General features: G+C 40.6%; 1 protein-coding gene across 1 annotated transcript in view; it reads right to left on the bottom strand.

Moving 5' to 3' along the window:
- Positions 1-10,259, bottom strand: part of LOC129462995 (uncharacterized) — a 76,831-nt gene extending 66,572 nt beyond the window's left edge. The window contains exon 1 of the mRNA XM_063617051.1: positions 10,220-10,259. Coding sequence (XP_063473121.1) covers positions 10,220-10,259 — 40 coding nt within the window. The remainder of the gene's footprint in view (positions 1-10,219) is intronic.
- Positions 10,260-15,975: the final 5,716 nt, after the last annotated feature.

Here is a 15,975-nt window from a genome sequence, read left to right as displayed (position 1 = left end):
CCCATTAACTCGTCATTTAGCATTAGGTATATCTCCTAATGCTGTCCCTCCCCCCTCCCCCCACCCCACAACAGTCCCCGGAATGTGATGTTCCCCTTCCTGTGTCCATGAGTTCTCATTGTTCAATTCCCACCTATGAGTGAGAACATGCGGTGTTTGGTTTTTTGTCCTTGCGATAGTTTACTGAGAATGATGTTTTCCAGTTTCATCCATGTCCCTACAAAGGACACGAACTCATCATTTTTTTATGGCTACGTAGTATTCCATGGTGTATATGTGCCACATTTTCTTAATCCAGTCTATCATTGTTGGACATTTGGGTTGGTTCCAACTCTTTGCTATTGTGAATAGTGCCGCAATAAACATACGTGTGCATGTGTCTTTATAGCAGCATGAATTATAGACCTTTGGGTATATACCCAGTAATGGGATGGCTGAGTCAAATGGTATTTCTAGTTCTAGATCCCTGAGGAATCGCCACACTGACTTCCACAGTGGTTGAACTAGTTTACAGTCCCACCAACAGTGTAAAAGTGTTCCTATTTCTCCACATCCTCTCCAGCACCTGTTGTTTCCTGCTTTTTTAATGATGGCCATTCTAACTGGTGTGAGATGGTATCTCACTGTGGTTTTGATTTGCATTTCTCTGACGGCCAGTGATGATGAGCATTTCTTCATGTGTTTTTTGGCTGCATAAATGTCTTCTTTTGAGAAGTGTCTGTTCATGTCCTTTGTCCACTTTTTGATGGGGTTGTTTGTTTTTTTCTTGTAAATTTGTTTGAGTTCATTGTAGATTCTGGATATTAGCCCTTTGTCAGATGAGTAGGTTGCAAAAATTTTCTCCCATTCTGTAGGTTGCCTGTTCACTCTGATGGTAGTTTCTTCTGCTGTGCAGAAGCTCTTTAGTTTAATTAGATCCCATTTGTCAATTTTGGCTTTTGTTGCCATTGCTTTTGGTGTTTTAGACATGAAGTCCTTGCCCACGCCTATGTCCTGAATGGTATTGCCTAGGTTTTCTTGTAGGATTTTAATGGTTTTAGGTCTAACATTTAAGTCTTTAATCCATCTTGAATTAATTTTTGTATAAGGTGTAAGGAAGGGATCCAGTTTCAGCTTTCTACATATGGCTAGCCAGTTTTCCCAGCACCATTTATTAAATAGGGAATCCTTTCCCCATTTCTTGTTTTTGTCAGGTTTGTCAAAGATCAGATAGTTGTAGATATGTGGCATCATTTCTGAGGGCTCTGTTCTGTTCCATTGATCTATATCTCTGTTGTGGTACCAGTACCATGCTGTTTTGGTTACTGTAGCCTTGTAGTATAGTTTGAAGTCAGGTAGCGTGATGCCTCCAGCTTTGTTCTTTTGGCTTAGGATGGACTTGGCGATGCGGGCTCTTTTTTGGTTCCATATGAACTTTAAAGTAGTTTTTTCCAATTCTGTGAAGAAAGTCATTGCTAGCTTGATGGGGATGGCATTGAATCTATAAATTACTTTGGGCAGTATGGCCATTTTCACGATATTGATTCTTCCAACCCATGAGCATGGAATGTTCTTCCATTTGTTTGTATCCTCTTTTATTTCATTGAGCAGTGGTTTGTAGTTCTCCTTGAAGAGGTCCTTCACATCCCTTTAAGTTGGATTCCTAGGTATTTTATTCTCTTTGAAGCAATTGTGAATGGGAGTTCACTCATGATTTGGCTCTCTGTTTGTCTGTGATTGGTGTACAAGAATGCTTGTGAGTTTTGTACATTGATTTTGTATCCTGAGACTTTGCTGAAGTTGCTAATCAGCTTAAGGAGATTTTGGGCTGAGACAATGGGGTTTTCTAGATATACAATCATGTCATCTGCAAACAGGGACAGTTTGACTTCCTCTTTTCCTAATTGAATACCCTTTATTTCCTTCTCCTGCCTGATTGCTCTGGCCAGAACTTCCAGCACTATGTTGAATAGGAGTGGTGAGAGAGGGCATCCCTGTCTTGTGCCAGTTTTCAGAGGGAATGCTTCCAGTTTTTGCCCATTCAGTATGATATTGGCTGTGGGTTTGTCGTAGACAGCTCTTATTATTTTGAGATACGTCCCATCAATACCTAATTTATTGAGAGTTTTTAGCATGAAGGGTTGTTGAATTTTGTCAAAGGCCTTTTCTGCATCTATTGAGATAATCATGTGGTTTTTGTCTTTGGTTCTGTTTATATGCTGGATTACATTTATTGATTTGCATATGTTGAACCAGCCTTGCATCCCAGGGATGAAGCCCACTTGATCATGGTGTATAAGCTTTTTGATGTGCTGCTGGATTCGGTTTGCCAGTATTTTATTGAGGATTTTTGCATCAATGTTCATCAAGGATATGGTCTAAAATTCTCTTTTTTGGTTGTGTCTCTGCCTGGCTTTGGTATCAGGACGATGCTGTCTTCATAAAATGTGTTAGGGAGGATTCCCTCTTTTTCTATCGATTGGAATAGTTTCAGAAGGAATGGTACCAGTTCCTTCTTGTACCTCTGGTAGAATTCAGCTGTGAATCCATCAGGTCCTGGACTCTTTTTGGTTGGTAAGCTATTGATTATTGCCACAATTTCAGAACCTGTTATTGGTCTATTCAGAGATTCAATTTCTTCCTGATTTAGTCTTGGGAGGGTGTATTTGTCGAGGAATTTATCCATTTCTTCTAGATTTTCTAGTTTATTTGCATAGAGGTGTTTGTAGTATTCTCTGATGGTAGATTGTATTTCTGTGGGATCGGTGGTGATATCCCCTTTTTCATTTTTTATTGCATCTATTTGATTCTTCTCTCTTTTCTTCTTTATTAGTCTTGCTAGCGGTCTATCAATTTTGTTGATCTTCTCAAAAAACCAGCTCCTGGATTCATTAATTTTTTGAAGGGATTTTGTGTCTCTATTTCCTTCGGTTCTGCTCTGATTTTAGTTATTTCTAGCCTTCTGCTAGCTTTTGAATGTGTTTGCTCTTGCTTTTCTAGTTCTTTTAATTGTGATGTTAGGGCGTCAATTTTGGATCTTTCCTGCTTTCTCTTGTGGGCATTTAGTGCTATAAATTTCCCTCTACACACTGCTTTGAATGTGTCCCAGAGATTCTGGTATGTTTTGTCTTTGTTCTCGTTGGTTTCAAAGAACATCTTTATTTCTGCCTTCATTTCATTATGTACCCAGTAGTCATTCAGGAGCAGGTTGTTCAGTTTCCATGTAGTTGAGCGGTTTTGAGTGAGTTTTTTAATCCTGAGTTCTAGTTTGATTGCACTGTGGTCTGAGAGACAGTTTGTTATAATTTCTGTTCTTTTACATTTGCTGAGGACAGCTTTACTTCCAACTATGTGGTCAATTTTGGAATAGGTGTGGTGTGGTGCTGAAAAAAATGTATATTCTGTTGATTTGGGGTGGAGAGTTCTGTAGATGTCTATTAGGTCCACTTTGTTCAGAGCTGAGTTCAATTCCTGGATATCCTTGTTAACTTTCTGTCTCGATGATCTGTCTAATGTTGACAGTGGGGTGTTAAAATCTCCCATTATTATTGTGTGGGAGTTTAAGTCCCTTTGTAGGTCACTGAGGACTTGCTTTATGAATCTGGGTGCTCCTGTGTTGGGTGCATATATATTTAGGATAGTTAGCTCTTCTTGTTGAATTGATCCCTTTACCATTATGTAATGGCCTTGTCTCTTTTGATCTTTGTTGGTTTAAAGTCTATTTTATCAGAGACTAGGATTGCAACCCCTGCCTTTTTTTGTTTTCCATTTGCTTGATAGATCTTCCTCCATCCCTTTATTTTGAGTCTATGTGTGTCTCTGCATGTGAGATGGGTTTCCTGAATACAGCACACTGATGGGTCCTGACTCCTTATCCAGTTTGCCAGTCTGTGTCTTTTAATTGGAGCATTTAGCCCATTTACATTTAACGTTAATATTGTTACGTGTGAATCTGATCCTGTCATTATGATGTTAGTTGGTTATTTTGCTCATTAGTTGATGCAGTTTCTTCCTAGCCTCGATGGTCTTTACAATTTGGCATGTTTTTGCAGGGGCTGGTACCGGTTGTTCCTTTCCATGTTTAGTGCTTCCTTCAGGAGCTCTTTTAGGGCAGGCCTGGTGGTGACAAAATCACTCAGCGTTTGCTTGTGTGTAAAGTATTTTATTTCTCCTTCACTTATGAAGCTTAGTTTGGCTGGATAGGAAATTCTGGGTTGAAAATTCTTTTCTTTAAGAATGTTGAATATCGGCCCCCACTCTCTTCTGGCTTGTAGAGTTTCTGCCGAGAGATCAACTGTTAGTCTGATTGGCTTCCCTTTGTGGGTAACCCGACCTTTCTCTCTGGCTGCCCTTAACATTTTTTCCTTCATTTCAACTTTGGTGAATCTGACAATTATGTGTCTTGGAGTTGCTCTTCTCGAGGAGTATCTTTGTGGCGTTCTCTGTATTTCCTGAATCTGAATGTTGGCCTGCCTTGCTAGATTGGGGAAGTTCTCCTGGATAATATCTTGCAGAGTGTTTTCCAACTTGGTTCCATTCTCCCCGTCATTTTCAGGTACACCAATCAGACGTAGGTTTGGTCGTTTCACGTAGTCCCAAATTTCTTGGAGGCTTTGTTCATTTCTTTTTATTCTTTTTTCTCTAGACTTCCCTTCTCTCTTCATTTCATTCATTTCATCTTCCATCAGCGATACCCTTTCTTCCAGTTGATCGCATCTGCTACTGAGGCTTCTGCAATCTTCACGTAGTTCTCAAAACTTGGCTTTCAGCTCCACCATCTCCTTTAAGCTCTTCTCTCCGTTGGTTATTCTAGTTATCCATTCTTCTAATTTTTTTTCAAAGTTTTTAACTTCTTTGCTATTGTTTTGAATTTCCTTCCGTAGCTCAGAGTAGTTTGATTGTCTGAAGCCTTCTTCTCTCAACTCGTCAAAGTCATCCTCCATCCAGCTTTGTTCTGTTGCTGGTGAGGAACTGCGTTCCTTTGGAGGAGGAGGGGTGCTCTGTTTTTTAGAGTTTCCAGTTTTTCTGCTCTGTTTTTTCCCCATCTTTGCGGTTTTATCTACTTTTGGGCTTTGATGATGGTGATGTACAGATGGGTTTTTGGTGTGGATGTCCTTTCTGTTTGTTAGTTTTCCTTCTACCAGACAGGACCCTTAGCTGCAGGTCTGTTGGAGTTTACTAGAGGTCCACTCCAGACCCTGTTTGGCTGGGTGTCAGCAGTGGTGGCTGCAGAACAGCAGATTTTCGTGAGACCACAAATTCAGCTGTCTGATAGTTCCTCTGGAAGTTTTGTCTCAGAGGAGTACCCGGCCCAGTGAGGTGTCAGTCTTTCCCTACTGGGGGGGTTCCTCCCAGTTAGGCTGCTCAGGGGTGAGGGACCCACTTTAGGAGGCAGTCTGTCCGTTCTCAGATCTCCAGCTGCGTGCTGGGAGAACCACTACTCTCTTCAAAGCTGTCAGTCAGACAGGGACGTTTAAGTCTCTGGAGATTCCTGCTGACTTTTTGTTTGTCTGTGCCCTGCCCCCAGAGGTGGAGCCTACAGAGGCAGACAGGCCTCCTTGAGCTGTGGTGGGCTCCACCCAGTTCGAGGTTCCTGGCTGCTTTGTTTACCTAAGCAAGCCTGGGCAATGGCGGGCGCCCCTCCCCCAGCCTCTCTGCAGCCTTGCAGCTTGATCTCAGACTGCTGTGCTAGCAATCAGCGAGACTCCGTGGGCATAGGACCCTCCAAGCCAGGTGCGGGATACAATCTCCTAGTGTGCCGTTTTCCAGGCCTGTTGGGAAAGCGCAGTATGAGGGTGGGACTGACCCGATTTTCCAGGTGCCGTCTGTTACCCCTTTCTTTGACTAGGAAAGGGAACTCCCTGACCCCTTGTGCTTCCCGAGTGAGGCAGTGCCTCGCCCTGCTTCCGCTCGCGCACAGTGCGCTTCACCAACTGTCCTGCACCCACTGTTTGGCACTCCCTAGTGAGATGAAACAGGTACCTCAAGTAGAAATGCAGAAATCACCAGTCTTCTGTGTCGCTCCGGCTGGGAGCTGGAGACCGGAGCTGTTCCTATTCGGCCATCTTGGCTCCACCTCTCAGCATATCCTCAAGTTGTGGATTTTTGATTACTTTAAGTAAGTACATTTATTAAGCCTTCATTTTGTAGCACCTATGCTAGTCACTATAAAATCATCAGTCAACAACACAAAAAGCACTGTATTCAATAAGCTTAAAATTGTGACTATGTGGGGATAGTGGGCTGATTTTACTGCAGGTGTATATACAACTGCTATGTGTGGCTGAGGCAGGCACAGGACTGTTCTATCTTTCACAGGGCTCAGAACCTACCAGAGTTTTAAGGACCTACAACATTCTTTGGGACCTGAAAAAATACATATTTATAGGCTCCAAAAGTTGGGGAGAAGGAAACCTCTGCATAATAAAATTAAGAAACACTTAAAACATTGTAAAATGAATATCAGCTGTAATAACTGTTAAGCTTAGGAAGCACAATATGTTTATGATATTTACAAACAACTTACAGGCTTTCTTCTATCTCAAGAGTTCTCAAGTATACACAATGATTGCTGAGCAAGCATAAGTAATTTCTAAGTAAAATGAGGATTTCAGAGCCAAGTTCTAAAACTACTTGAAAACATTCTGCAAGAAAACATTACATAAGGCTGAAATCAGGTGTTGGTCAGCTAGGCTCTTATCAGAAGACTCTGGAAAGAAACTTCTTCCAAGCACATTTCTGCTGTTAGCAGAATCCGTTGCCTTTCTTGCATTTATAGAAGTGACGTAACCATTCCTTACTGGCTGTCAGCTGCAGGACAGGGGGCAACTTTAGTTCCTAGAGGCTTTTATATGGACTTTGCCTGTGTCCCTACATCTTCAAGCCAACAAAGACAAGTTGAATCCTTCTCATACTTAAAATTTCTCTGACTTCCCCTTCTGTTGCATGTCTTTTATTTTCTGTTCTGCCACGTCTTCCACTGGCTTCCTGCCTTCCCCTTCTGCTTTTGAAAGCTCATGTGATTACATTGGGTATGCCCAGATAATGCAGGATAATTTACTTATTTTAAAGTCAGCTTACCAGTAACCTTAATTCAATCTGCAAAGTCCCTCCGTTAGTGTTTCATTGAATTACCTGGGGATAGGGAACTGGGCGTTTCTTGAGAATTTTGCCTACCCCAAGAAGATACTCTGGGTTCCTCTCATTTATATATAGTGTTGTTTGTTTCTCATATTTTTAAATTCCTCCTCTTAGGTCCTTAATCACTGAAAATACTTATCTTATAATCTTTATTTGCCTTTCTATTTTGTAAGATGCTTGGAGGGCAGTCTAAATGTTTGTATCCATTAATTTGTCACCATAGGGATTGATTCCTTTCATGTTTTCTTATTTTCTATTGTAAATTTATGTTTCAGTCTGGGTTGAGGTTTTGTGTTTACTCCACCACTTGATTCCTTATGTTAAAGTTTGGGGTTTATTATACCAGGCACATAGTGTAAATTCAAACCCAAAATCTATTTATAGCCTGTTTGGCTATACATTTTTATAGCACACTTTTTACCTCCTCTCCAGAGCATAGAGCAAATTGGACAAGCTTTATTATTGTCTCCCAATGCTGTGATTTTGGGTTTTGTGATTTCTGTGCATGTGTTTTTTTTGTTTTTTTGTTTCTATTGTTAAATGTTCTACCCTATCGCTGAAAGGGTACCCCTTTCAAAGTCTCAGCCATATGAACAGGGTCTCATCAGTTTCAACCTTCCATTCATTAGAAGCCTGAAGTCTTTTTATTTGGAACATTAAAACCAAAGTTCATACATTATTGAGACAGGATAACTTCTCTAAGGCAGCCTGTTTGAGCTTTAAGTTTTAAGGTTTCCATTTTATTTCTGACTCCTAAAGATTTTTCTTAGTTTCTTGTGGACTCAGGTATTCATTTTAGGTAATTTTAATTAGGATAGTTTTTAGGTTATCTAGTTTGCCTTATTACCGGAAACAGAAATTCTTTCAGTGATTTATTTTTCAAACCAATTTTTAGTGACCTCTACAACTACAACTCTACTCAGGTCAGGAATGACTTTCACATTGCCAAGTCAGTGAATATTTTGTCTTCATCTTAGGCAACACTTCATCAAAAATGTTTTTATTGAGACATTCCTGTTGGAAACATTTTTTACTTTAATATTTTAATGTATTTGCTTTTGTAGCAGTGTGCTTAGCTTGGCTTTCTCATTCTTTCTTCTTTTATTTCACTTTTATTTTTTCAGGACTACATGTGCAAGTCTGTTATATTGGTAAACTAATGTCATGGTGGTTTTTTTGTATAGATTATTTTATCACCCTTGTATTAAGCCTAGTACCCATTCATTTTTTTTCTGATCCTCCCTCTCATCCCACCCTCTACCCTCTGATAGGTTCAAGTGTTTGTTGTTCCCCTCTATGGGTCTATGTGTTAACATTTAGCTCCCACTTATATGTGAGGACATGTGATATTTGGCTTTCTGTTTCTGTATTGGTTTGTTAAGTATAACAGTATCCGGCTCCATCCCTGTTTCTGCAAAAGACATAATTTCATTCTTCTTTATGGCGGCAAAGTATTCCATCATCTTACTATTCTGACAAATTTTAGTTTTCCCATAGCTTTGTTGTATCCTAAATTGTATAAAAACACCCTGGGCATTTGCCTTTCTCACTCCGTAATTTTTACCAGATTTTAGTACTTAAAATATTTTGTCTCCAATATGACAATAGCTACTGAAGTGATCTCTCTGACAGTACCCTTCCGTTGTCTTTCAAGGCATTGTCCACACTACAATCAAAGTGATTTTTTTTTTGAGGTAAAGTTTCACTCTTTTTTTTTTTTTTGAGTTGCAGTTTCACTCTTTTTGCCCAGGCTGGAGTGCAATGGCATGATCTCGGCTCACCGCAACCTCTGCCTCCTGGGCTCAAGTGATTCTCCTGCCTCAGCCTCCCAAGTAGCTGGGATTACAGGCATACACCACCATGCCTGGCTAATTTTGTATTTTTAGTGGAGACAGGTTTTCTACATGTTGATCAGGCTGGTCTCAAACTCCTGACCTCAGGTGATCCACCTGCCTTTTCCTCCCAAAGTGCTGAGATTATAGGTATGAGCCACTGCCCACAGCAAGGTGGAGTTTCACTCTTATAGCCCAGGCTGGAGTGTGATGGCACAATCTCAGCTCATTGCAACCTCTGCCTCCTGGGTTCAAGTGATTTTCCTGCCTCAGCCTCCCAAGTACCTGGGATTATAGGTGCCCACCACTATGCCCAGCTAATTTTTGTATTTTCAGTAGAGATGGGGTTTCACCATGTTGGTCAGTCTGGTCTTGAATTCCTGACCTCAGGTGATCCACCCACCACAGCCACCCAAAGTGCTGGGATTACAGGCATGAACCACCATGCCTGACTCAAAGTGATCTTATTGATACAGGAGCTGCATGGAAAGAAATTATTTAGGCAGATAATTAGGGATAAAGAGTCTTTGACAGAGCTTCCCTTCTAACAAAAAGCAGCCCAGAAAATAATTTCTTTTTTCTAACAAAGAGCAGCCTAAAAAATCAAGCTGCAGACATAGATAAGCAAGCTGGGAGATTACATGGGGGAATGTTGGCCACGCATACTCAGCATGGAGGCTCCATCCTCCCTTTTTGTTACCATGTTTATAGGAACAAAGAAATGGGCAACATGGCACAGCTCAGGCAGATAACCTGCCTGCATAATAAAAGATTAAAATGGGGCTACCAGAGATTCACCTTCTATGCAATGGCACACCTGGTCTAACCAGTTTTTCATGTCCTATGCAAATCAGACAATGCCTCCTCACCAGCTGATCTTTAAAGCCCTCTGTATTTTGCCATGGACAGGCAACCCGCTTTTCCAGGACAACTCTCTGCAGCAGAGAGCTATTCTCTTTCTTTTGCCTAAACTTCCACTTTCAACCTCACTCTTTGTGTGTCTGCATCCTAGTTTTCCATGGCCATAAAACAAGGAACATGGGTGTTACTCATGGGTGTTACTCTAGAAGAGGCTGTTTCATTGTGGGGGCTCATCCAGGATCCGAGGTAGATTCATCAGAAGAGCAAGTATAGGAGTGGACCCCAACTCTCTACTTTTATTTTGAGGCCTTCTGTCCTCAATTTTAAATTGTATAATCAAACTTAAAACTGGGTGTCTGATGGCCAGTTAAGAGATGGCTAGTTAAGAGATAGCCAGTTATGCTTACCTCCATTCTCAAGATGCAAGGGACAGGCTTGCTGCGGCATACTGAGCAAATCCCCCAGTGCCCTCAGGGTGCCAGGAATGTTGGTTCTGTTTTGAACTGGTTGACTTTCACAAAAAGCCTAGCCATCATGTAGTACTGGAAGAGAGGCAGAGGCAATTGGCTATTCCTAGACAAGGCTAAATCTCAGTGTTACCTGAAGGCTTCTGGACTCTTACTCTTCCAGCATTTTACTGCCCATCAGCAACAGAATCTCCAAGTTTTTATCACCAATTTTTTTCTTTCCTCTCCATGACCACCATGTCTCCTGTCCCCCCTCTATATGCAATGCTGCAGGAATTTTTACAATTAAAGGAAATAATCCTGTTAGGCAAGATCAGCAAATGCCATAGTAACAGGGAATATAGCTTAAGGATTGCCATTTTTGTGATTTTTCTAGGAACAGGGAGTCTCCCCTCCCCCACCCAGTGAACGTCTTTTTCTCTATCCTTTGTCTGGAAACACATGGTATTTCAGGACCTACAGTGCCACCTGGTGGAAATAGGAATCGTCCTCAAGAGGCACCTCATCAGGCCTTTGCTGGAACACCGTATTTTCCCAATTCTATTCCCTTTTTGCACCCCTCAACTATAAACCAAGCTTTATGCCCCATCCATGAATGGGAAAACTCAGCAACAAGGAGGAAATTGACTCCCCAAACCAAATTTTAAGCCAATAATTTCCCTTCAGCAGAAAAACTGCCATTCAGTCCCTACATTTTGTTAAGGCATCTATTCTACCTGCAGTTAGAATGATACTTAAATAATAAGGGGATTTTATGTAGTATGGATGTTAACCAGAACCACTGCCTAAAAATATATACTTTAATCTGGGGTATAAAAACACAATATAGGGTGCAACCTATACTCTCACTCCATTAAGGGGCCTTGCCCACATAAAACTGTTACATAGTCTGTCCTGAGAGCCATCTATTGGGAAGCCACGCAGATCACAGAAGTCTAGAAAGTCAAAGGGAATTCACCAACAGAGGACTGAAGTTGCATTGGAAAGTGTGACTAATCCCATTGCTTAGCTCCTCTGGATCCATGCCTGAGGGTGATGTCTGCATCCACCTTTAAGGGATGCTGGGGCTCAGGGAACCAAGGAAGGAAACAGTTGAAAGGATACCCCCATTGTCACCCCCTTCACCCTGAGTTATTCTAAAAGAAAGGAAGAAGACTAAAGGGATACCTTTTTCTCACTTCTCATTTTGGATGGGTAACAGACCATCTTTGGCCTGTACTACTCTGGCGTGCATTCGGAAGCACTGGGACTTCTATGACCCAAAGACTTTGAAGAAAAAGCGGCTCATTTTCTTTTACACAAGGGTGTGGCCTTCTTACCATCTTGAACTAACCTGGCTTTGGAGGGAAGCCTTGAATTTAATACCATCAAAAATTAGATCTTTTCTGTAAATGAGAGAGCAAATGGTTCAAAATTTTCTATGTAGAGGTTTTATTTGCCTTATGAGACAACCTAGACCTTTGAAAGCATTGCACCGTTGACCCAGCTCTTCTAGCAGTCATATCAGGCAGGCCCAAAGGGAATAATTCTCCAAAACTAGAAATGCAACTTCTAGGAGAACGATCTAAGAGAGGAATCTAGTGTCCCAGGCCTTCCTGCCCCCCTTATTCAGGGCCCCCTCTAATCATACCATAGGCTCCTCCACTTCCACCATCTCCAAAACTCCCCACTCCTCTAGTTTTGCTCTTACTCATATAGGAAATGTCTAATGAAGGTAAAGCCACTAGGGTTCAAGTTCCCTTCTCATTTCAGGACCTTAGGCAAATAAAGGGAGACTTGGGCTGATTTTCTGATGACTCTGATAGATATATAGAAGTCTTCCAAAATTTATCTCAGATGTTTGACCTCTCATGGAGGGATTTTATGCTGCTCCTAAGCCAAGCTCTAACTGCTGCTGAAAAACAGGCAGCTCTGCAGGCACCAGAGGAATTCAAAGATGAGCAATATGTCTCCTATAGTAGGCCAAAAAGCAAAAGAGAAAATAGGTAAGGACAAAAAAAAGGGGGAAACACCATTCCCAATAGAAAGAGAGGAAATATCTCTTGACAACCCTGATTAGAACCCCAATGACTCCACAGATGAATGGAAAACACTTTTTAATGTGCACATTGGAGGGGCTATGAAGAATTAGTGCCAAACCTCTTAGTTACTCTAAAATGTCCATGATAGACAAAAACCCAGATGACAATCCCACAACCTTTATGGCAAGGCTGAGAAAGGCACTAATAAAACACAACTCCATATCACCTGAATCAGTCTAAGGGCAGCTAATTTTAAAAGATAAGTTTATTACACAGGAAGCTCCTGATATTAGAAGAAAACTGCAGAAGCAGGTTATAAGACCAGATACCACCTTGGAAAATCTCTTGAGGGTGGCCACCTTGGTATTTTATAATAAGAAACAGGAGGAGGCCTAGGAGAAAGAGAGGAAACCCAGAGAAGAACAGAGGCTGTAGTAGGTGCTTTACAGGCTTGCAAGATCTAGGATCCCTGAGGTGCATCTGCTAGTTGCTACCAATGTGGCAAGTCAGGGCACTTTAAGAAGAATTGCCCAGGCAGCAAGAAGAAGCCATCTTGACCCTGTCCAGCACATGGCAGTGACCACTGGAAATCAAACTGCCCCCAGAAATGGAGGTCACCAGGTCCCAAAACTGGTTTCACCAATGGCCCAACAGGACTGATGGGTCCCTGGGATCAGACCCCCAGCTCCAGTGGCTCAAACTGCCATTATTGCTCAGAAGCCCTGGTGATTCTGGAAATTGAAGGAAAGAGGGTAGACTTCTTTCTGGACACTGGAGACATTTTTTTACTTCTCTCTAATCCAGGCCTCCTCTCTTCCTGTAGCATGATCATGATAGGCATCTCAGGAAAGATTCTAACCAAATATTTTTCTCAATCCCTTAGCTGTAGTTTGGGGGACCTATTATTTACACATGCCTTCTTAATCATGCCTAAAAGCCCCACTCCTTTATTAGGTAGAGATATTTCAGCTCACATGGGGGTTAGTATTCTCATAGCCCCAGGACAAACTCTGTTTCCCCCTGGTGGAAGCTAATATTAATCCAGAAGTGTGGGCAACTCATGAAAAAAATGGGCAAGTTATAACCACTAGGCCAGTCCAGATCCATTTTGTGGATCCCAGGTTTTTGGGGGGTTTAGAGGATAGTTAGGCCAATATTCCCTAAAGCCAGATGCTAGGAAAGGGCTAGAAGCCATTATTAATAATCTGAAAATACAGGGCCTCCTCAAACCCTGTAACAGCCCTGCAACACAACTGTCCCAAGGAACACACTTTCTTTGGGTCACTCTTCTTTCCATGGCTTTACTGCCAGTAAGAAATAACCCTTCAAAGTTAGGTCTGAACGCTTTTGAAATGCTGTATGGATGGTCTTTTCTTACAAATGATTTTCTTTTAGGGCAAGAGACCTCTTAGTTGGTTTAGCATATAACTCCCTAGCTCACTTCCAACAATAGTTAACACACCTTCATAATAAACCCACCTGCATAATAAAAGATTAGGGTGGGAGCTACCAAAGATTTGTGTCCTATGCAAATGACACACCTGGTCTAACCAGTTTTTTACACCCTGTGTAAGTCAGACACCACCCCCTCACCAGCTTATCTATAAAACCCCCTGCATTTCACCACAGACCAACAGTCAATTTCTCCAGACTCCTGTCTGCAGCAGAGAGCTATTCTTTCTTTTGCCTATTATTCTGCTCTCAACCTCACTGTGTGTGTCCACGTCCTTGTTTACTATAGCTGTGAGACAGTGAACCTCAAGTGTTACTCCAGATATTGAAGCTGTTTTATTATGTAAACATACTTCTGATTATGCAGTCTCCTGCTTAAAATTTTTAAATGGCTTTCCACTAGAATGAAATTTAAAAGTCCTTTATGCCCTGAAAGCCTACACTAATTGACTCCTACCTTCATTTATGAGAATCTTATTTATTTTCTTACTACACAATAATGACTGTATCGGCTAGGGTTGATTGTTACATAAGCCACAGAAGTGAATTTGGTGCAATTTAAGCAAAAAGAGGAATCTATTGCCTATTTATGCTTGTTGTAGAGAATTAAAGGCAAAGCCTGTTGCATAATTCTGGAAGGACAGAAATAAGCTTGGTTTTAAGAGTTAGATGAACAAGAATTAACCAATATGCTTCATTCTACTACCATTGGACTAACATAGATCTGACCATTTTCTGCTCTTTTGAGTACATGTTTAAGGTTTAAACACCTAAGAGAAACTATTACTTTTTTGGCATGGGTAATGTGTTCACTCATGGGCCAAGAGGGTATGAAATGTGGAAGGTACAATTCACCGATAGAAAAGAGAATGCTATTTGGGAAAGAAATGAAAGGAATTCTGAATGAGTTAAAACAACATAAATTGTTTCTAAGGATTTCTTATTAGTTGATGTGTCCCTTTTGCAGAGACACCTACCCTAAACTGTTAATCTCAGTGGTTACCTTTTAAAATTCTGTTAAAGCACATTTTACTTTTCATGATAACATTAATATGTGTATGATTTTATAATCTCTATTTCCTTCACTTTAAGTTTCATAAAGGCAAGGATTATATCTATTTAGTTTTTTTGCAGTACTATTGCATCTATTATTTTATCTAGGCATAAAAGGCACATATGATTTACAGAATACTATAAAAGAAAATTATGCAAAATTGTACTGATGTAGTCAATTAAATGATGTTAAAATATTTAAAATAATTTTATAATGAATAGAAAAATGTGCATGTTAAAAATAAAAAGAATTGAAAATTCTATATTTGGTATATAGGCAATTATATAGAAGAAAACAAAACCACAAACCACACACTAAAAAGCTTGAAAAATACCTTATCACTTTTTCATTTATGAAGCTTAGTTTTGACAGACACAGAATATTTGGCTGGCATTTATATGGTTTCAGGCTTAAAGCAGGAGGACCCCAGTCCCTCTGGTTTGTAAGGTTTTTGCTGAGAAATCTGCTGTTAGTCTGACAGATTTTTTTATAGGTTACCTGATACTCTGTCTCACAGAATATCTTTCTCACAGAAAATTCTTTCCTTCACATTGACTTTTTTCAGACAAACAAGTGCTGAGGGATTTGCCACTACCAAACCAGCACTACAAGAAATGCTAAAGGAAGATCTTAATTTTAAAACAAAAGCTTGATATACACCAAAATAGAACCTCCTTAAAGCATAAGCCTCACATGGCCTATAAAAAAATAACACAATGAACAAAACAAAGTGTCTAGGTAACAACTAGCAGGATTAATTGAATAGTACCTCACATCTTAACATTAACATTGAATGTAAATGGCCTAAATGCTCCATGTAAAAAAATGTAGAATGACAGAATGGATAAAAATCCACCAACCACATATCTGCTTTCTTCAAAAGAGTCACCTAACACATAAGGACTTATGAAACTCAAGCTAAAAAGGTGGAAAAAGATATTCCACAAAAATGAAAACTAAAAGCAAGCAGGAATAGCTATTCTTATATCAAACAAAACAAACCTTAAAGCTACAAAATTTGTTGGTTTAAGGTCTGTATCATTTTTTATATTAAAAAAAGACAGGGCCAGGTGCAGTGGCTCACACCTGTAATCCCAGCACTTTGGGAGGCTGAGGTGGGCAGATTACGAGGTCGGGAGATTGAGACCATCCTGGCTAACATGGTAAAA

Source organism: Symphalangus syndactylus, chromosome 14 (genome assembly GCF_028878055.3).
Source record: "Symphalangus syndactylus isolate Jambi chromosome 14, NHGRI_mSymSyn1-v2.1_pri, whole genome shotgun sequence".
Taxonomy (NCBI): domain Eukaryota; kingdom Metazoa; phylum Chordata; class Mammalia; order Primates; family Hylobatidae; genus Symphalangus; species Symphalangus syndactylus.
Note: the sequence above shows the minus strand (reverse complement) of the source record. Positions and strands in the feature narration are given on the sequence as shown.